The following is a 20,389-nucleotide window of genomic DNA, read 5'->3' as shown; positions in this document are numbered from 1 at the left end:
AATGACCACATGAAAAGCCAGGTGGGGACCAAGTAGTGGTGACTCACACTTTTAATCCCAACATTGAAGGGGTAAAGTCAGGCAGATCTCTGTGAGTTCAAGGCCAGTGGTCTACAGAGAGAATACCAGGGCTACATAAAGAAACCCTTGTCTCAAAAAACAAAACAAACAAAAAAGCTGGGTGTGGAATGAGAGACAGTGGTTAAAAGCACATATCTGTTCTCTCAGAGTTTGTACCCCAGCATCCATGTCAAGCAGTCACAAAGACCTATAATTCCAGCTCCAAAGGATTTGATATTCTTTTCCTTTTCTGGAGGCACTCACAGGTAGACAGGCAGACAGACAGACAGATAGACAGACNCCCCCCCCCCCACACACACACACACACCGCACACACACACTCCACATGCTAAGGCATAAACACACAAAAACAATTTTTAAGCCAATGTGTTTTAACTCAGGGAGTGGGACAAGGTGATGTCTTGAGATTCCCAGGCTAAGCAGCCTAGGCAATCAACTTACCAGGCACTGTGTTCAATGAGACCCTGTCTCAAAAATTAAAGTGGAGAGTTGGCATGATGGCTCAGAGGGTAAAAACACTTGCTCCCAAGCCTGACAAGTTAAATTCAATCCCTGGAACTCACACAACTCCTGAAAGTTGTCCCCTGACCTCTACAAGCACACCATGACATACACATAACCCCCCTCCATACACATAAAATATATGTAATTTATAAAATAAGAATTTTAAGGTGGAGACCAATTTTAAAAGGATACCAGAAGCCAACCTATGGCTCCACACCCATTCTCACTCACATGCACATATACACATATACACGCATGCACATAGATACGTACACTGCACACACACATACACAGGATGGGGACGCACACCTTAGTCATGGAAAAAATGAGCATCTGTGGCAGAGGGCACAGCAGGAGAGGAGACACAGTAGAGAGAAGACAAGGCACCAGAGGAGCGGAGTTCTTGTGTGATGACTGAGAGAGAGTTTAGGAATCAAAACTTAAGAACAGGTGGCTATCCAATCCTGGAAGTTCGCACCACTTCCTTCTAGGTAGGGTTCCCGCTAGTTACCCTATCGTCTACCCAACCGCCTTCCCCTCTACTATGCCCTTATTATACTACTTATGTGGTCACACCTTACTAATAGTAACTACGATGTGGGGAATCATTCACATATACTAGTTACTACCTTAAGCTCTTTGTATGTATTAAATAATCTCATCCTCAATAATAATGCCATGAAGTAGGCACTATTATTCTGAATTTAAAGATGAGACCAAAAAACAAGTGAAATAAACGGTGTAAGCCTGGAGCTGGGGGCACAGTGTAGTGGTAGTCTATAACAGCATTGATGACAGCATGCTGCAAGGACAAAGCTTCAACCCACAGAAATGTGCAAGAAGTAAGCAAACTGTCCAAGATCAGCCAGGCAGTGGCAGAACTGGGACTTTAAACCCAGGCAATCTGGCTCCAGATCTAACCCTGGAACCTGCATTATGCTGCTTCTCCAAGGGGGTCTTCTCAATTCCGTGTCTGGGCTTTCCCTGAGAACCAAGATGGCGACTGGTTTTGATGTTGTTGTTTGGAGATGAAAGGAAGGAAGCCTCACATTCTCTGCACCCAGAATAATTCAGGGTACACAGTAGGCAAGTATTTGCTGGGGTAAACTGCTCTTCAATAGTTGGCTAAGGAATCTGTGTTGTTCTTCCTATAGGTCAGGGGTTAGCAAAATTATTCTCTAGGAGGTCAGAGAGTGAATATTTTAGACTTTGAACACTATGGAGCAGTGGTTCTCAACTTACAGGTCTGGTGCCCCAGGAGAGTCAAACAACCTTTTCACAGGGGTCACCTTAGACTATCATAAAAAACAGATATTTACATTAGAAGTGCAGTTACAAAGCAGCAACAAAAATAATTTTATGGTTGGGCAGGTCACCACAACATAAGGAACTGTATTATCAGGAAGATCAGAAGCCACTGCTATAGAGTCTCTGTCACAATCGTGTGTGGTTGTGTTCCTCCATGCTACCCTGCTAGCCCGGCCCCTTCATTGTTGCTGTTGCAGTGCTGAGGAGATATACATACATACATACATACATACATACATACATACAACATATATATACAATCCACCATAAAAGCCATGCAGTAATTTTCCAGCCAATACTCCCATACAATTGCTCATTGATTCTGCCCTCGCGCAGATGCAGCCACAGACAGTGGGTAAGAAATAAGGATGGCTGGGCTCCAGAAAAATCTGATTTATGAACAGCTGGTTGAGCCTTGCCACCGGTGATAGGAATATCGGGTTTCTAAATAAGAGTAATTTTTTTTTCCAAGACAGGGTTTCTCTGTGCAGCCCTGGCTGTCCTGGAACTCACTCACTCTGTAGACCAGGCTGACTTCAAAATCAGAAATCCGCCTGCCTCTGTCTCCCAAGTGCTGGGATTAAAGGCGTGCGCCACCATGCCTGGCTGAGTAATTTTTAAAGTTGAAGTTGTGTTTTAACATGATTAACTGTGATTACAATTTAATGTGTGGGAGAAGAGTTCAGAGTGTCAGGCATGGAATCACAAGTAATGGCCCATATAGCCCAACAGAAACAAAATGGACACCACAAACGTGAGTCATGTGTGTCACTTTAAATTGTTTAGAAGTCACTTTAAAAAAAACCCATAACTCTCAAAGTAAAAATTAATTTGAATACATTTGACCCCAATATACCCTAAATAAAGCTGCAACAGATAATCAACATAAAATTGAGACTTTTTACATTCCTGTTACTAGCAGGTCTTCAAAATCTATGAATTTTATACTTACAGACATCAGTTTGGATTAGCCCGAATTCAATAACTACATGTCTATATATTAAACATCAGAAAATAATCACTAATTAGAGGCTGGGGTGGGGTGTGGGTTACAGATCAGTGGTAGAGCATGCTAAGTGAGGGCACCACTTCAACTGTCAAAATCAAACAAACAACAATAAGACAATTAAATAACCTACAGATTCCTATATACGGCTGATGTTTTAAGTCCATTTTTCTGACTGCTTTGCTGGTTGATTCTGGACCTAATTTTAAATCGCATACCACAGTTTAACAGTCCAGCAACTCAATACATCAGTGTCTTCTTTTTGTTTTTTTTAATTCAACATTTTTTTTTCACCGTTTAGTTTCTACAAACATTTTCACACCTGGTCTTCATTGCAATCAAATGAACTGATAGACATACTAAATCAACTTAACAAATGAGAAAATGTAATGTTCACAGAAACTAACAACTAAAGTTATTAGTAAAAGAGGGAAAAAAATCAGATCGCCTGTGGTTAGTGTTGCAAGTTTGCATTCATCTGTGCGATAAGATACCCTAGAGTAAACTGTGAAGATCAAGGTATCCCCAGGGGTCCGACGACGGGCTTTACGGGTTGACTAATGTTTTGAATGTACAGAATTCCTGATTTTCCAGTATTGGGAGTTGGTTAAATGATTGAAACTGACGTGCGGATGAACCGAAATATGTCACTGAACGTTTTGTTTTGTTTTTAGATGGAGTTCTAAAGCTTCACCCCCAGTGTTCTTCAAAGGAGAGCATGAGTGAAGGGCAGGGCGACCTGAATCCTAGTGCGGACAGCTCCCTGAAGTCACCGTGAAGCTTTTGTGGAAATGACCGGGAGAATCAGAGTTCCCACCCAGAAAGGACAGGCTGGGCTCTGTCCCGCTGAGAGCCAGAACACGGACGTGAGGGAGTCCGCTTCCCATTTCCTCATTCCCTTTCCTCGCGTCCCCTCCGCAACGGCCGGCCCGGCCACAAACAAAGGTATCCATTAAGTCCGCAGGTCCCTTCCCGATTCCCGGTGTGACAGTCCGACACCGCGGACCGACCGATCCCCACGGAACCCAGCCGCCATCTTCCCCATTGGCGCGACCCCAACCGCCACCCGCCGGCTCCGGGAGCTCACCTCTCCTCGCAGTCTTTGCATTTCACTAGCAAGGGAACAAGCTGCTGGAACAGAACTTGACTCATATCGGACCGCTGCCCCGACGGGAGGGTGAAGAAGCCCAGTAGGCCCGGCCCTCGGTCCCGGCTGGAAAGAAGAGCCGGTCCCGATGAGTTTGAGTTTGGCGCTCAGCTCCCGCGGAGGAGGAGGGAAACGATAAACAGAGGGAACGAAGAAGCTTTGGACCTCGTCAGCCACCGTCACTTTCTTCCGGTTCAGAGACCGACCGAGCGGGGGTGATGCGTCATTTCCGTGGACCCACCCCCCTCAGGCGGCCACGTTTGTTAAGGGAAGTGGAACCAAAGGGAACTGACAACTTTGGGCTGAGCCAGGCTTTCAAAAGGACCCAGCGTTATGGAGGCTCCGGCGGCGACTTCGCCCGCGATCGGGTTTCCAGCAGATGGCAGATGCAACTACTTCGTAGAAAAGAAGAAGCGCTTCTGCAGGATGGTGGCGGCGGCGGGGAAAAGATTCTGTGGCGAACACGCTGGCTCCGCCGAGGTCCGCTATCGCCCTCCCTTCCTGGGAGTCGCGGGTCTGTGGGTGCAGGATCCCAGCCTCGCAACTTTGACAGATTCCTGCTTCCGTCCCATGGATTTAAGTAAATGCAGTTCTGCCCACCGCTCGGAGCCACGACGAGCCTCCAGGAGCATTGCTTTCTTGTACTAAAAGCTCCGTCTGTGCTGTCTCAGAGACCCTTACACTCATCCTTCCTTCCGCTAGTCCCCCATCCTCAGGGGAAGTGATTATTTTTATAAAGGAGCGCTAGAAAAAGATCACTAGGTTTTACTAACTGGGGTCTAATTAATTATAGTTATTGTTTTTGAACGATAACCACTTGTGAATGCATGGGGAAGAAACCTAGAAACAATTTTTGTTTGTTTATTTAGACTTAACTCTCCAGGAAAACACCTTATGAACTTGTAATTATTATTCTGGGACGGAGAAGGAAAAAAATGAACGTAAAATAACAAACTTCAAAGTTGAAAGCAAAGTTTTTTTGGTTTTGGTTTTTTGTTTTTGTTTTTGTTTTTTTTGGTTTGTTTTTTTTTTGTCCCTCAACAGACATAATGTCATAAGACATTTTGGTTGTAAGTGCAAAAGTATTAGTGGCTTCTAATGGATAAAGAACAGGCAAATTACTAATCTACAAGTCACAGGAAGCCTCATCACCCTCTACACCAAAAAAAGAAAACATCTTACTAGCCTGCTATACACTGTTTCTAAACTCAAACTATAGATTTTAAAAATGCTTGTGTGTGTGTGTTCTGTGATTACGCTTTGAAAGTTAGAATATGAGTACTATTTCCCTTGAAAGACAATTTTCTGTTTTTGAGACGGTGATTTTGCTGAGTTGCTCATATTGGTCTTGAACATCTGATCCCAGGAATTCTCCTGCCTTAGCCTCCCAACTAGCTGGTCTCCATCAGAGAATCACACTGGAATTTAATTTAAAACTCTATACATGAAATAATGTTGTTTTTTTTTTAATACTGAAAATTCCTTAACTTTCTCTAAAATTCAATGTGCGTATCTTCATGAACATTCTGAAATAAATTGAAATAAATAATTGAGAAAACTTAAGAGTAAATACTTGGTCAGCTTTGGCTGTAGGGCTAGCACTAAACATTATTTTGCTTTTAAAAATTCAATTTTCACAAACCTTAGGAAGCAAGTCATACTATTATTCTACTTAATAATATAGTAAGTCTATACTTAATATAGAAAGTCTATACTATTATTTACATGAAGCAGTCAGGGTTATAGAGTCAGCAGCTAACAGAAAGAGCTGAGAATCACACCTAACCACTGGCCTCTGGATTTAATAATTGGGCCATCCTGTTGCATCTGGGTTGATAAGAGTCTGTGGAGCAGACCTGCCAAAACTGTTTTCCTTGCTTTTCTCCCAGTGCCTATAATTAAATGCATAAAACGAAAAGACTGTAACTAGCATTTAGAAAAGTTGCAAAGCTAGTGAAAATGACCCATTCTAAATTGTTAAAGCCGTGCCTCGTTGTTCCTGGCGTATTTTCTCCTGTACTCTATTCTGAGAGAGGGTCTGAGGGTCACCCTGGCTGGCCTTTGGCTCTGTCTGCCTTTCCTCTGGAGAGCTGATAATCAAAGCATGCTCCACCACGCCCAGCATTTCCCCATATTTGAACACCTTTAGATAAATACGCATTTTAAAGTCAATTTAAATGGGCAACATTTTTCAAAACGAGTAAGTATGCAAGTAATGAGTATTTAGTCAGCTCAGTTTAGCCACTTATACCCAGTAGATATTTATTTCAAAAGATCATTTTTGTACATGATGAATATTGTTATTAGTTAATCCAAAGTACATGGTTAACATCTTTTCTTAATGGTGCATACAATAACTGTACCCATTTTTAGGAGGTGTTATCTCTGATGCAAAATTACATTAGCAAGCCAAAACAGTACTTGTTCATTCATACAGAAGCGAGCTACAACGAAGACTCTTACTATGCGGCATGACCTAATCTTGCTTATTTTTCACTGTATCCTTTTAAAGTTTTCTTACCTTATTTTAGGAATAGAAATACACTGTGGGTGTATCTAACATCTGAATGTAATAAACTTGACATTTAAATAAATGTATCCGTTTTAATTTATTAGGAAGAAAATACTCGGAAAAGAATCTTGTGTCCTTTAGATCCAAAACAGTTAAGTATAAGGTCAAATAAGTGGGTTTTTGTCATTTGGGGTGCGTGAGTGCATTTGTCTTGTGTGTGTGTGTGTGTGTGTTTGTTTGTTTGTTTGTGTGATGTACTAGAAACAGTTAAGTTTCACAAGGTTCATTTAAGATTTTTCTAACTCTTAAATTTTCTCTTTAAATTTAGCACAGTATATGAAGACCAACTAGCAAAACATTTGAAAAAATGTAATTCAAGAGAGAAGCCTAAGCCTGTAAGTATTTGAAATGCCTGTGTGATATCTGTATATAAATACTTAGTATTATAAGATGCAGATTGAATTTGGCAAATGTACTGTACTCACTTAATAGCTGTACTTTTCTTCCCTCTTTTCTTTTCTGTACTTGTGTTTTATCTGTTGGCTTGGTTAGATAGGAGGCAGGTTACACTGTGTAGCCCAGGCTAACCCCAAGCTTGAGGCTGTCTTCCCTTAGCTTCTCTAGTACTAAGACTACTGGTGGGTGCCACCTTGACCAGCCCAGAATAATTATTTCATGTTTTATTTTTGTTTGTTTGCTTTTGAGATAGGGTACTGTGCTGCAATACTTATGCTGGTCTTCAACACAGCTCAAATGTTTCTTATGCTTTGCTTTCCAAATGCTACGACGATAGGTATATGATATGCCAACACACCCATCGTCATAGCAGGACAGAGAAGGGTGATGGTGCAGCAAGAGACTTCAGATCAGAGATAAGAATTTAGAATAAGGTTGTAAAGAGTAAGTAATGGGCGTCTTTGAGAGTCAGACTCAGTGTAGAGACAGTGAATGTGAGCTAGCACCAGGTCACATAGTCTTACACAGTGTCCAGCTAAGCAAGAGCTAAACATTTACAGAGATTTATTTATTTATTTATTTATTTATTTTTGGTTTTTCGAGATAGGGTTTCTCTGTATAGCCTTGGCTATCCTGGAACTCACTCTATAGAGCAGGCTGGCCTCGAACTCAGAAATCTGCCTGCCTCTGCCTCCCAAGTGCTAGAACTAAAGGCGTGCGCCACTACTGCTCGGCTAGATTTATTTTTTTTTAAAGATTGATTCATTTTATGTATATGACTATATATGAGTACACTGTCTTCGTGCACACCAGAAGAGAGCATCAGATCTCATTCCAGATGGGCAAAACCATCCCAGATGGTTTTGAGTCACCATGTGGTTGCTGGGAATTAAACTCAGGACCTCTAGAAGAGCAATCAGTGCTCTTAACCACTGAGCCATCTTTCCAGCCCAAAAATCCAGATTTATGTTTGGGAATAAAATACAATAATTTTATACAAATTGATAAGTGTGATCATTTGCTTCATGAATATGGACCATTTTACAGTATGTATCTCAAGATGTATTGGGGCTTTTTTATTGGTGGGGGGGTTTATTTGTGTGTTTGGGTTTTTTGTTTGGTTGGTTTTTTGAGGTAGGTTTCTCTTTATAGCAGCCTTAGGTGTCCTGGAACTCGCTCTGTAGTGCAGGTTAGCCTCAAACTCACAGAGACCAACCTGCTTCAGCCTCTTGCCTCCTGAGTTCCAGGATCAAAGGCTTGCACTTCTGCCCGGCCCTCTTCTTAGTCATTTTGCGACAGATACCCTTCCACATTTTCAGATGCCTCTCAGTTGAGAACCACTGCCCCAGATGCTATGAGCTAAAAGTATGTTGGCTGTCTTTGGTGGCACATACCTGTAATCTTGGCTCCTGGGAGGCTTAAGCTAGAGGATTACCCAAAATTCAGGGCAAGCTTGGACAGCATAAAAAATTTCAGGCAAGCCTTGGCTACCAGTTGAGCTCCAGTGTAAGCTCCTATATCAAAGGAAAATCATGGATTTGTAACATTACGTTAATATACAAGAAAAACAGTAACCTCTCACCCACACCTTCAGTACTTAGCTCCTTTAGTAAAGAGAAATAAGACTGCGCCCAGAGGCCTAACTGTGAGCGGTCCCCATGGACCAGACTCAGCCATCCACCAACAAAAGAGGCCAGGCAGCAGCCCAGTCACTATGGTTGAGGCTGGGAAGTCATATTCGGTGGTGAGTGAGTGTGCAGAGGGTGATGGTGTGGGAGGGTGAGAGAAGGGAGCAGTTCTTCAGCCTAATTGTTTTCAGCATCATATTAATACTATGTTATGGTTTTGGTTTTGTCAGGATTTCTTTATTCAAGATATAAATGCAGGATTAAAGGATGAAACAGAGATTCCTGAGCAATTAGTAAGTGCATTATTTAATACTTAACTCCAAGTGGTGTGTATAAGTTTCCTGTGCAGGTCGTGCTCCAGCTTGTTTAGAACGATGTGTGGTTTTGACTTTAGGATGTATTTTCCTACAGAAGTACATTGTTAGTGATGATTAGTTCCAGGCAAGCTTGTGTCCCATAACTGCAACTGCAATGACTCTGTTGTGAGGTCTCTGAGCCCAGACCCTGAGGCAGCAGTGAGAGCTACAGTATCGGGGCAGAGATGGAGGAGTGCATTCACAGTTGGGCAGTTCGGAAGGGGCCTAGCAGCAAAGCTTTGCCAGGAAGAAGCTCCTAATCTGCCAAGGCATCTGCCCAGCTGTTAAGCTTTACGCAGTCGCTGCCGTAGTACTTTACACATGGTGTGACTACATTATTTAGTTTTATTCTTGTATTTGTATATAGGTTCCATTTTCTTCTCTATCTGAAGAGCAGTTGGAGAACTTAATTAAGAAATTGAGAAAAGCAAGTGAAGGTGAGTCTGCCTAAAGTTGCAGGTTTAATTATGTGAGAAGCACTAGGTGGTTCATGAGCTCCCTTCCGTTCTGGGGTTCAGAGGCTCAGTTCATGTTTTGCTGCTTAAGCTGTCTCTCATGTTTCTTTTGGACAAAGGCTTGAATTCTACACATGAAGATCACATCATGTCCCATCCAGCATTGCATGATGCCCTTAATGACCCAAGGAATGGCGATTGTGCAGTCAAACACCTGAAACAGCAGGTATGTTTAGACACAATCACTAAACGTTTCTTCATATGTGTAGTGCTAACATTCCAGGCTGATGAGATGGCTCATCAGATAAAGGCACTTGCTGCCAAGCCTGAGGACCCGAGTTCAGACATCTGAGTTTTACAAAGTGGCCTCTGACTTCTACATGCATACATAAGTGTGTATGCTCAACAATAAATAAAAGTAATTTTTAAAAAGCTAAAATTCGCCGGGCGTGGTGGCGCACGCCTTTAATCCCAGTACTTGGGAGGCAGAGGCAGGCGGATTTCTGAGTTCNAAAAAAAAAAAAAAAACAAAAAAACAAAAACAAAAAAAAAAGCTAACATTCTCGTTAGGTGCGTTAGGTGTGGTGTCACATGCCTTTAATGCAGCACTCGGTAGACAGAGCAAGCAGATCTGAGTTTGAGCTCTCCTGGTCTATGGAGTGAGTTCTAGGACAGCGTGGGTTACAGAGAGAAAATTTATCCTAACAAAAACAATGTAAAAAAAAAAAAAAAGCTAACATTTGGTTCTGAGTATAATTATTTAGTTTCTGTTAGTGAACAAAATACTTTTGTTCAAAATTATATGTGAACATAAAATAAAAATTTGGGCATGGCTATAACCCTGAGTGCAGAGTATTATCTTAAAGCAAGCAAAGGGGGAAAAGTTTCTTAGCCATTCAGAAATTATCAGTAAACCCTCTGCCTTGTGTAGAGATTACCTTGCTGTTTTCCTGTTGAGTTGCATTCCTCTGCTCTGGTTTATAAAATAACCCTATGGAATCTGCAGGCTTCTATTTTAGGAAACATTGAAAAGTTAAAGTTACTTGGTCCGAGAAGATGCTTTGTTGAATTTGGAGCAGGAAAGGGGAAATTATCTCACTGGGTTGATATTGCCTTAAAAGATGCTGAAAATGTTCACTTCATCCTGGTAGAAAAAGTGAGCACACGATTCAAGGTAAGTAAATCCATTGTAACATCTTAATAATCAAACACATTTTTCTTCGGTAGGAAAAAAAGAAAACGATAGGAGCATGTCTCTTAAAATGAATTTGTTTTTTATATATTTGATTGTAATTTTTGCTATTATTATTTGTTTGATTCTAATTGTATTGTTAAACTGAAGGTAAGTTTTTCAGATTTATTGATAGTCCATAATCTGAATTTATAAAATTGTTTGCAGAAACAAGAAAATCTGTGAACAGAACCAAGCTTCTTCGGCTAGAAATTAAGCCCCAGCCACATTTAACCTTGTATTTGCCACTGCTAACAGACTCTTTCTTCATTAAGTACTTGAGCATTGTCTTGGACAGTGTGATAAGCACACTGTATGTACAGATAGATACTGGTAAGGCAGCTGTGCTCTTACATGTGCTTAGAAAAGAGGGCTCGATTAAGGATGTAAGGAAAGTGTTGAAGTGGGGAGGAAGTTCTGCAGAATGTGGCACGCTAGATTTTATTACAGGGAGGCAATAGAGAATGACCGAGCAGAAAAGGTGGTGCCTGTGATAGATCCTGAAAGATCAATTAGCATTTGCTAGATAGGATGTCAGAAGCATTTTGGGAAATAAGAACAGTGGAACCAAAGCCTGAAATAACAAAGGATGTTTCAATGGTAGTGCCGGCTTTTCCTCCTGTGCCCAGTTCCTGAGATAAATGCCTAAGCCAATAGCTTTGGCTCTGTTCTCTGACTAGTTTGTAACTTATTTAACCCATTTAAACTTGTCTAAATCATGCTACAAGGTTAGTTACCTCTCCTCAGGTTTATGCAACTGCCGCATCCAGAGTTCCTAGGCAAATCCCCTTCCCTTGCCTATCTCTAGACTCAGAATTGTCTCTATCCCAGGACGTGCACCTCCCTGTTTCCTGCCCGAGCTCATAAGCCAACAGCCTTTTACTGACAGCTGAAGCTTCCATACAAACGCAAGAGGTTTCTGTGTGATGGAAGTCTGTGGCCTGAGGTAGAATGTGTCAGTGTGAACCTGGAAGGAGAGCTGGTCTAGAAAGGCCTCCTGCTGTTGGCTCTGGCTTGGCTCTGCGGTGTTAGAGACACTGTGGGAGATGTGGGTCTTGCTTCACAGCAGCTTCTGTAGAGGATTTTGGTTTCCTGAGTGCTGTGCCGGTAGACAGTACCCAGGGCTGCAGGAACCTGCAGATGGACAGCTGACCTCGGTCTTCCAGAGTTGTCATGGAGGAAAGTTTTTAAAAAATGATTTTTATATTTTTTGTGGAGCTAGAGACATGGCTGAGTGGTTTGAGTGCTTCCTGCTCTTCCAAAACATCATAGTTTGGTTCACAGCACCAATATTAGGTAGCTCACAACTTCCTACAGTTCTAGCTCTAGGAGATCCAATACCCATCTTCTGACCTCCTCAGACACTGCACACAGATGGCACACACACACACACACACACACACACACACACAGAGGCTCGCCCGCAAAAAAAAAAAAAATGCTTTTTAGAAGCTATCCTAGCAATACTGTAAAACTATTTCAAAAGAGATTTAGACTAAATTTAGGAAGATTGAAAATGTGAAAATCTAAAAAAAAGAGTGACGGTGGGGGGAGCTGGAGTAGTGATGGCTCAGTGGTTAAGAGCACTGACTGCTCTTCCGAAGGTCCTGAGTTCTGAGTTCAATTTCCAGCTACCACATGGTAGCTCACAACCATCCGTAATGAGATCTGATGCCCTCTTCTGGTATGTCTGTCAGACAGCTACAGTATACTTACATATAATAAATAAATAAATAAATCTAAAAAAGGAAAATGTGAAAATCTTTCTTCAATAATACAAGTAAGAAATGTCCTGGAGAGTGAGGGTCATTCAGTGGAATATAGAAGAGAATGAGAAAGTTCAAATGTTGGAAGTCATAAGACATGCTGCTTTAAGAGAGCATCAATCTGGGGTGGTTTCTGACTTCATAGGACATAAAAGAAAACAGAAACTTTTAAGATGGGGCTGTGGCTGTGGCTGTTGCTGTGGCTGTGGCTGGGGCTGTTGCTGTGGCTGTGGCTGTGGCTGGGGCTGTGGCTGGGGCTGGGGCTGTGGCTGTGGCTGTGGCTGTAGCTTTGTGGTCAGGTGCTTGCATGGTATATATAAGGTCCTGGCTTCAATCTCTAGCACTGCCAAGAAGAAAAACAAATGGGGTGGTGGAAAAGGGCTTAGTGCCTCTGATGATTGTTAGAGAGTCTGGGCCTGTATTCACAGGCACGTGCAGATAATGGTTAAAACGGTTGTGTTTAAAGAGAGTGAGAAGAGTGAGCCACGGGAGAACCAGCGGTGACAAGTAACCATACTCGCTTAACATCTGTGGACCTTGAGGCCTTTGTGAATGGGCTGGGAATTATGGTTAAAAGACGTAAGGTGTAGTATAATTAGTAATAATACAATTTCTGGTCTAATACGATGGTAGTGTTATTTTTGAGTTTTCATCCAAAATACTAAAACTTTGCTTTTTTATTCATTCTCCCTTGAACTGTAAAAATTAAGTGTATTTGCTCTGAATTTTGAAAACAAATAGAAACATTTTCATAAAGCTTTTTTAACACTAAGAGTGCTGATTCAGTAACGTTCTATTTCTACAGGTAGATGGTAAACACAGAAAAAAGGACTCAGTGTTTGAGAGACTTCAAATTGATATCCAGCACTTGTGTTTGAGTAAGTTGTGTAACTTTCCATTGCTCTACAACAGCAAACATGTCAGACTCTGGGGGCTGCTTAGATCGTCCTCGCAGACCTGTACTTCAGGAAGAACTAACACTAATCTAGTCTTGAGAAGCAACCAAGCATTTGTCTATAAATCTCTGTATTTTCTGTCACTTAACTGAAGCCAGGTATCGTATGTACTCTTGTAATTCCAGCACTTGGGAAGCTGAGGCAGGAGGATCACCCAGACTACATAGTGAATTCCAGGCCAGCAACTCTTACATAATGAGAAAGGGGAGATTTGTTTGTTTAGCTGAATATTTTCTGTGTGATCCCTAAACACAGACATCTTAGGCTGCATATTGGAGTCTGTAGAATTGCTTGTTTTCTTAGCTTTCATCCCTAAAATTCAAAGATTGTAGAAACCCTACTTTTGGAAGGATACATTAATACTTTGTATCCTAAACAAACTAACGTATTACCTCCTTTCCTCTCAGACAGGGTTCCTGTGCTAAGAGAAGGAAGACTGCCCGTGGTGGGAATTGGGAAGCATCTGTGTGGGGTGGCAACAGGTAAGGCTGCAGGGCACACAGTAACCTCTGCGCTTACACAGGGAGCTGTAGCCTGCATGGCCCCACCACCCGGGGCTGTCTGTGCTCTCATTGAACTTACATAGAAGCCTGTTAAAGTAAACCAGTTTCACCCTGAGGTGAGAAGGAAGCACACACTTGGGGCTCTTCCCATCTAACCCATGCCTCTCAAAACCTTAACTCTACAGTGAGAGTTATATCCAATACGCTCTCACCTCTGTGTGCACTGTGTGGGTCCCTTTCACTCTGCTAAAGTTACCTTCTCTTTGCGAGTGTCAGCATCCTTCTATCTTAGTACTTCCACCTTATCAGTTACCCTGCCTTCCATTTCTTCCATCATTTTTGGCTCCCTGTGCTTGAAGTATCAATATTCAGGCCCATCCATGACTAGCTTCCTTCCCCTTGAAACTCAGTCACTCTGCCTCTGGGTTTACTGTTGATTAGTGTGGACCGTGTTTATTTTCCTAAATGCCATATTGCTCCAGCCATTCCTAGAATTGCACTGTCACCCATTCGAAGAACTGGCCCAGTGTCTGCTCATCCCTCAGCTCAGCTTTACCCCCTTAGTGTCGTCAGGACATACTCCACATAGCTTTTGCTTGTCTTTTTAATTATCTGCTTATATGTCTAATCACCACACTGTGCTGGGAGTTTTTTCCAAGAATGAAGTATAAGCTAATATAATGCAATATTAGAGGGACTCAGTGAATATTTGAATGATCTTGGCCACCAGCTTGCTGCTTCCTTATGCCTTCTAAGAAGAAGGTCATAAGGTCACTATGAAAGAGCTTGAGCTTGCTAATATTCTCTTTGTTTCCGAAATAACTTAATCCTTCTAATATTTTTCTGATTATTCTCACTTCTTAAAATTATGTTTGAGCCGGGCGTGGTGGCGCACGCCTTTAATCCCAGCACTTGGGAGGCAGAGGCAGGCTGATTTCTGAGTTCGAGGCCAGCCTGGTCTANAGCCTGGTCTACAAAGTGAGTTCCAGGACAGCCAGGACTATACAGAGAAACCCTGTCTCGAAAAAAACCAAAAAAAAAAAAAAAAAAAAAAAAAATTATGTTTAAGTCAAATGTAAATTAAACAGAAAATGTATTTTGTTAGAAAATAATAGTTAATAGACCTGGGTGAAGTGACATAAACTCAGACTCCCAGATGCTTAGGAAGCTGAAGCAGGAGGATCAGCTGAGCTAAATCATTCACACTTGAGTCCATCCACAGTCTGGGCAACATAAGGTCCATGACTCTCTCATGACAGAGAAGAAAAAAAATGACAGAGACACAGACAGACCATGAAATCACCAAATCAGCTATCATTTTATCAAATAATAGTTACCAATAATGCTTGTTGGCGTGATTAAAACTTACATGATTAAAAAATCAGGTAAGTTATATCCATTGTATATCATGGGGTAAGAAATTGTAGAACTACATTTGTTTGTAGGTAATTAGGTATGATATGACAATCTAATCAGAGAAAATAGAAGTTTTACGGCATATATTTGCAATCTTTCCATTATTGCCAGCTATACTGTCTGGAGGTTTGGAAGCCCTATTTTGTTTTTAATATATATATTTATTTTTATTTTATGTGTGTGGGTGTTTATCTGCATGCATGGAAGTGCAATGCATGCATATCCAGTGCTCACAGAGGCCAGAAGTGGGTGCTGGATCCCCTGGAATTAGAACCCCTGAGCAGTTTTAAGCCACCCTGTGTGTGCTGGGAACCAAACCTGGCTGTTCTGCAAGAGCAGCAAGAGCTTTTAACCATCCACCATCTCTTCATCCCCTAGTATGGCAGTTGTAGTGCTTGCATCCTCCGTGTGTTGTGCATGCAAGGCAAGTATGTTAGCAAATACTTGCTGAACAAATGCTGATGTGCAGGAAAGCTATTCAGCCTGTTTTCCACATTGGAATCTCCCTTTCTCAACTTTTCAATTCATCACAATTTGTTGTGACCAGCCTACATTTCAAGATTAGCATCTTAGACAGATGTGCTGGCACACATCTGCAACCCCAGCACACCAGGAGATGCAAGCAGAGGATCAGGAATTTGAGATCCGCATCAGCTATACAGAACCTATCTCAAAACAAAATAGAAACAAACCAAACAACTACCCTCTCCAGCCTGGGTCAGTATCTAAGTGAAATTACCTTCCCTCATTTCTGTCTTTGGGGTTTCTTCACTGTAGCTAGAATAGGAGAAATGCAAGACAATGCAAATAGTTGGACAGAAAAATTTCAAATCATAAGACTTAAGCTTGCTTTAATTTTATTTAAAATAATTTTATTGGGCAAATCACTAGAAAAATTAAGATGGAAAATTTGAGAAAATATATAATATCTGATAGAATTGTTACAGGATATAGCTAAGTAGATTTTTGCTGGTTTGTGTGTTAAGAATGTTTTGCATTGGCCATACTGCTTACTGAACTTTAAAGATGATGCAGTTTGGTGGGGGCACATGATTGTGTTTGCAGATCTTGCATTACGATGTTTGGTTGAAACCTACGCTGCCAGTTTTGAGGAAAAGGATGAAGAACCTTTAGCCAAACGCATAAAGAATGATAAAACAGAAAAAGAAAGTAACACTTTGACCAAGGAAGGAAGTGAAAAAGATGCCCCAGAGACATGGACCCCGGTGGCTGGCATTGTGATTGCGCTCTGTTGTCACCACAGGTGTGACTGGAGACATTATGTGGGCAAAGAGTATTTCAAGGCTCTTGGACTTGGGGCGGTGGAGTTCTACTATTTCCAGAGAATGAGTAGTTGGGCAACGTGTGGGATGAGGACATCTTTGGAAGGCTCGGATGTTACTCCAGAGAGAAAAGATGCTCAAAGGGATGAGAATGAAGAGCATGATGATGGAGGAGACAGACTCACAGATGGCAACACTGACAGTTTGCCTGGGTAAGTGACGACAGCTACAAACACCATGCTACAGGGAGATACTTTATCACCATAAACTAGTCCTCCTGTGGGTGAGACTGCACAGATGCCTAGAACCGTAGATAAAACAGAACCCCACACACTAGCATTGCACTTACCTACTCTGTCCGTCTAGTAGTCAAGATGGCTGCACAATGTCTAGCAAGTGGGTACCACAGTGTGGCTATGCTAGGGATGCTCATGTGTGAGGCACAGGTTCATTCCCCGGATAGGAAGGAGTGGGTGGCCCATGATTCACCATGCTACTCAGAATGCCACTACCAATGGTTCATTTTCAGAATTTTCCATTGAATATTTTCACACTGATTGACCTTGGCCAGGAGACACCATAGCGAATAAAACGGAATGGTTGTTTCTTAGTCTTTTGGCTGAGATCAAGTATAGAAAGTGAAACTGAACGAGAGGGATTCTTTTTTTTTTTTCCTTAGATGACTTATCAAAAATTTAGAAAATATAGCTTACATTCTAATTTTAGAATAAACTAAAACATATTTTAATTGTGATCATAAAGAAAAGTCTTAGATGGGGCTGGAGAGATGGCTCAGTGGTCAAGAGCACCGACTGCTCATCCAGAGGTCCTGAGTTCAATTCCCAGCAACCACATGGTGGCTCACAGCCATCTGTAATGGGATCTGACGCCCTCTTCTGGTGCGTCTGAAGACAGCTACAGTGTACTCATATAAATAAATAAATCTTAAAAAGAAGAAAAGGCATCTTAGAAGCATCAGACATAGTGCCTTGTACGTGCTGTTGGCTAGTTAGGAGTTTCGTAAATGACAGTGGCCAAACCTGGTATGAACTTTTACCAAACTTTAAAATTTTTGTGTGCTTATTCAATGTAGGATTCTTACTGTTGAAGAAAAGAAGAAAATAGGACATCTTTGCAAACTGCTGATTGACCAAGGTAGACTCCAGTATTTACAGCAGAAAGGCTTCAGTCCTGCCTTGCAGTACTATACGGACCCATTGGTGTCTCTGGAAAACGTATTATTAACTGCCATACCAGCTCATCCGTCATTGCAGGAAAAAAATCATCAATGAAAGGAAACATGAACGTGACATTTGTCTTCCACAAACAAAAAAATTTAAATTATTTTAAAATTATATTTCGATATTCACAAAAATATTCACCAAGTAGTCAAAGTATTCCTTTTCAGCAAGGCTCTTTCAATTACTTTATCCATCAGAATGTATGGAGCTTGGCATTTGAGTCAGACAGTTGACTTGGTCTTCTGAAAGATATAACACCAGTATATAATTATAGTGTGAACTCTGTGTATTAATCTGGTAAAGGCTTTATTTGATTGTTTTCATTTTTGAGCTCCAGTTATAATAAACAGTATAAATTTATAGCAAGGATCAATCTGAGTGTGAGGCTTTTTTTTCTCTCTTTTTCTTTTTTTCTTTCTTTCTTTTTTTTGGGACAGGGTTTTTCTGTGTAGCCCTAGCTGTCCTGGAACTCACTCTGTAGACCAGGTTGGCCTTGAACTCAGAAATCTGCCTGCCTCCACCTCCCAAGTGCTGGGATTAAAGGCATGCGCCACCACTGCCCGGGTGAGGCTTTTTTTTTTTTTTTTCAATACAGGTCTAGAAAGAATAATTGTAATTATCTTCTTGAACACAGACAAATTTAGAAATTTAAGAATTGGCAGCCGGGCGTGGTGGCGCACGCCTTTAATTCTAAGTGTTGAATAAAGTCCATGTTCTCAGTATTTTTCACCCCAGAAAAAATTACTTTTTAATTATTACCTGTAGATTATAGAAAAACGGGATAATGAGGAAGATCTGTTCATGCTCAATCTGGCATGTCTACCACTTGGGAGACAAAAGTAATAATTCTTTTATTTTTAACATTTATTTATTTAATGTGAGTACACTGTTGCTCTCTTCAGAGACATCAGAAGAGGACATCGGATCCTGTTACAAATGGTTGTGAGCCACCATGTGGTTGCTGGGATTGAACTCAGGACCTCTGGAAGATCAGTCAGTGCTCTTAACCACTGAGCCATCTCTCCAGCCCCCAAAAGTAATGATTCTTTAAGAATCAAATGGAGTTGGGGGCCTGGAGAGATGGCTCAGTATTTAGGAGCGTATCCACAGGAAGATGAGCTTTTCCACAGAACCCACATGGCAGCTAAACTGTCTGTAACTGCAGTTCCAGGGGATCTGACACGCGGCCCACGTCAGATCTGCATTAGCTCTTCATGCACATGCTGCCGCACAGACATACACACAAAACAAGTTAGTTAAAATCTGCACTGAGGGCATAGCTGTATCTCAGGGACTGGGTGCTTGCCACGGTGTGAGTCCCAGCCCTGGAGAAGTGTATTTACAGAGAGAAACAAGCAGAAGAACGTGTCACTTCACTTGGTTGTGCGGCAAGTGCTTGGCTGAAGAAAGATTTCCTTCATTCCATTTGAAATGCTGATATTACAGCTTCTCCCCTAGTACTTATCAAAATTATAAACAGAATCAAAATTCCTTTTCCCTTCATTCAGTGTTGGCCAGAATGGCCACCGTTTGATAGAAACAATAACATAGGATGAGGAACCCATAAAAGGATGACAAGATAGCACTTAATTGTGTACACATTTTCTTCAAAAATATTTCATCTGGTTGTTCAAACCTCATACCTGTTCTCCGGGACTCTTGTATATATGCGTGCATAAACTGCAGCCCAAATAACTCCTGTTCTTCCTCTCCATCTGTGTTGTCACTGGGAGGAAGCATCACCTCCAGTCTTAATGGGTTGTCTCGAAAGTTGACAAACCTAACAGTTCACCAGAAAACAGTGTTTTTATAGGTGCCATAGAAGTGCATGTACATATATCTCCCTGGAGAAAGATCAAATGACAGCATATTGAATTACTACTTTTTAATAGTAATTTTTAACTATTTTTGATAACAGATTATCTTGCTGGGATCTAATAAATCCAAAAATCTGTAAGTTTCTGTGCTAGAAGAAACAGTATCTTCCCACCAAAAAAGCCTAAAAAGACACAATTAGCTCATAACATGTGAGCAAGTTATAAGTGTATAGTTAATGCTACAAATACAGTTTTTATGTATTGTTATAGATCTGTGCTGTCACCAAGTACAAAGCTAAAAGTCGCTAGGTAAGTCAGTGCATGAATGACTTTGGTTGTGGAAGTTTTAAGTTCAGGTGTCCATTGCTTCACTCCATCAAGAAAATTACATTTTAGAGAGAATTTTATCGGAGTTCTACTAAGTAGCCCCAATAAAGTCTGCTTTCTATAGGCTATATAAATTACCTGTGCCTATATGTAGTTATAAAGAAAGGAAATGATAACTATTCTATTCTTTTTTGGTTTTTGTTTTGCAAAGGATGTTTATTAGCAGTAAAAAAGAGAGGTATTATAATATTGTCACCAACAAAAGACATTTTTTTTTTTTTTTTTTTTTTTTTTTTTTTTGGGGCAGGGTTTCTCTGTATAGCCCTGGCTCTCCTGGAACTCTCTTTGTAGACCAGGCTGGCCTCGAACTCAGAAATCCGCCTGCCTCTGCCTCCC

The 20,389-nt window shown here is 41.3% G+C and overlaps 3 protein-coding genes across 3 annotated transcripts in view; 1 reads left to right on the top strand and 2 right to left on the bottom strand.

The window, feature by feature from the left end:
* Sass6 (SAS-6 centriolar assembly protein) overlaps nt 1–4,178 on the bottom strand; it is a 33,340-nt gene extending 29,162 nt beyond the window's left edge. Inside the window, exon 1 of the mRNA XM_021157987.2 lies at nt 3,987–4,178. Within this exon, the coding sequence (XP_021013646.1) occupies nt 3,987–4,051 (65 nt within the window). The 5' untranslated portion in view covers nt 4,052–4,178. The remainder of the gene's footprint in view (nt 1–3,986) is intronic.
* A 106-nt stretch (nt 4,179–4,284) lies between these two features.
* Nucleotides 4,285–17,926, top strand: Trmt13 (tRNA methyltransferase 13 homolog). Its single transcript, XM_021158154.2, has 11 exons — nt 4,285–4,526; nt 6,663–6,709; nt 6,887–6,953; nt 8,873–8,935; nt 9,366–9,435; nt 9,573–9,679; nt 10,460–10,627; nt 13,256–13,328; nt 13,814–13,888; nt 16,391–16,820; nt 17,702–17,926. Exons 1-11 carry the CDS (start codon nt 4,380–4,382, stop codon nt 17,898–17,900), a joined length of 1,446 nt encoding a protein of 481 aa, XP_021013813.1. The 5' UTR covers nt 4,285–4,379; the 3' UTR covers nt 17,901–17,926.
* A 79-nt stretch (nt 17,927–18,005) lies between these two features.
* Nucleotides 18,006–20,389, bottom strand: part of Lrrc39 (leucine rich repeat containing 39) — an 18,754-nt gene continuing 16,370 nt past the window's right edge. The window contains exons 8-9 of the mRNA XM_021158155.2: nt 19,493–19,629; nt 18,006–18,091 (exon numbers count right to left, since the gene is read on the bottom strand). Of these exons, the coding sequence (XP_021013814.1) occupies nt 18,036–18,091; nt 19,493–19,629 (193 nt within the window). The 3' untranslated portion in view covers nt 18,006–18,035. The remainder of the gene's footprint in view (nt 18,092–19,492; nt 19,630–20,389) is intronic.

The sequence above is a fragment of the Mus caroli genome, chromosome 3 (assembly GCF_900094665.2).
Source record: "Mus caroli chromosome 3, CAROLI_EIJ_v1.1, whole genome shotgun sequence".
Lineage (NCBI taxonomy): Eukaryota > Metazoa > Chordata > Mammalia > Rodentia > Muridae > Mus > Mus caroli.
Note: the sequence above shows the minus strand (reverse complement) of the source record. Positions and strands in the feature narration are given on the sequence as shown.

What these genes read in the sequence shown, in the direction of transcription:
- Trmt13 (XM_021158154.2), top strand. Translation starts at nt 4,380, where the DNA reads ATGGAGGCTCCGGCGGCGACTTCGCCCGCGATCGGGTTTCCAGCAGAT. An exon ending in TCAAACACCTGAAACAGCAG is followed by an intron (nt 9,680 to 10,459) that starts GTATGTTTAGAC and finishes TGGAATCTGCAG; the next exon opens with GCTTCTATTTTAGGAAACAT. An exon ending in TATCCAGCACTTGTGTTTGA is followed by an intron (nt 13,329 to 13,813) that starts GTAAGTTGTGTA and finishes CTTTCCTCTCAG; the next exon opens with ACAGGGTTCCTGTGCTAAGA.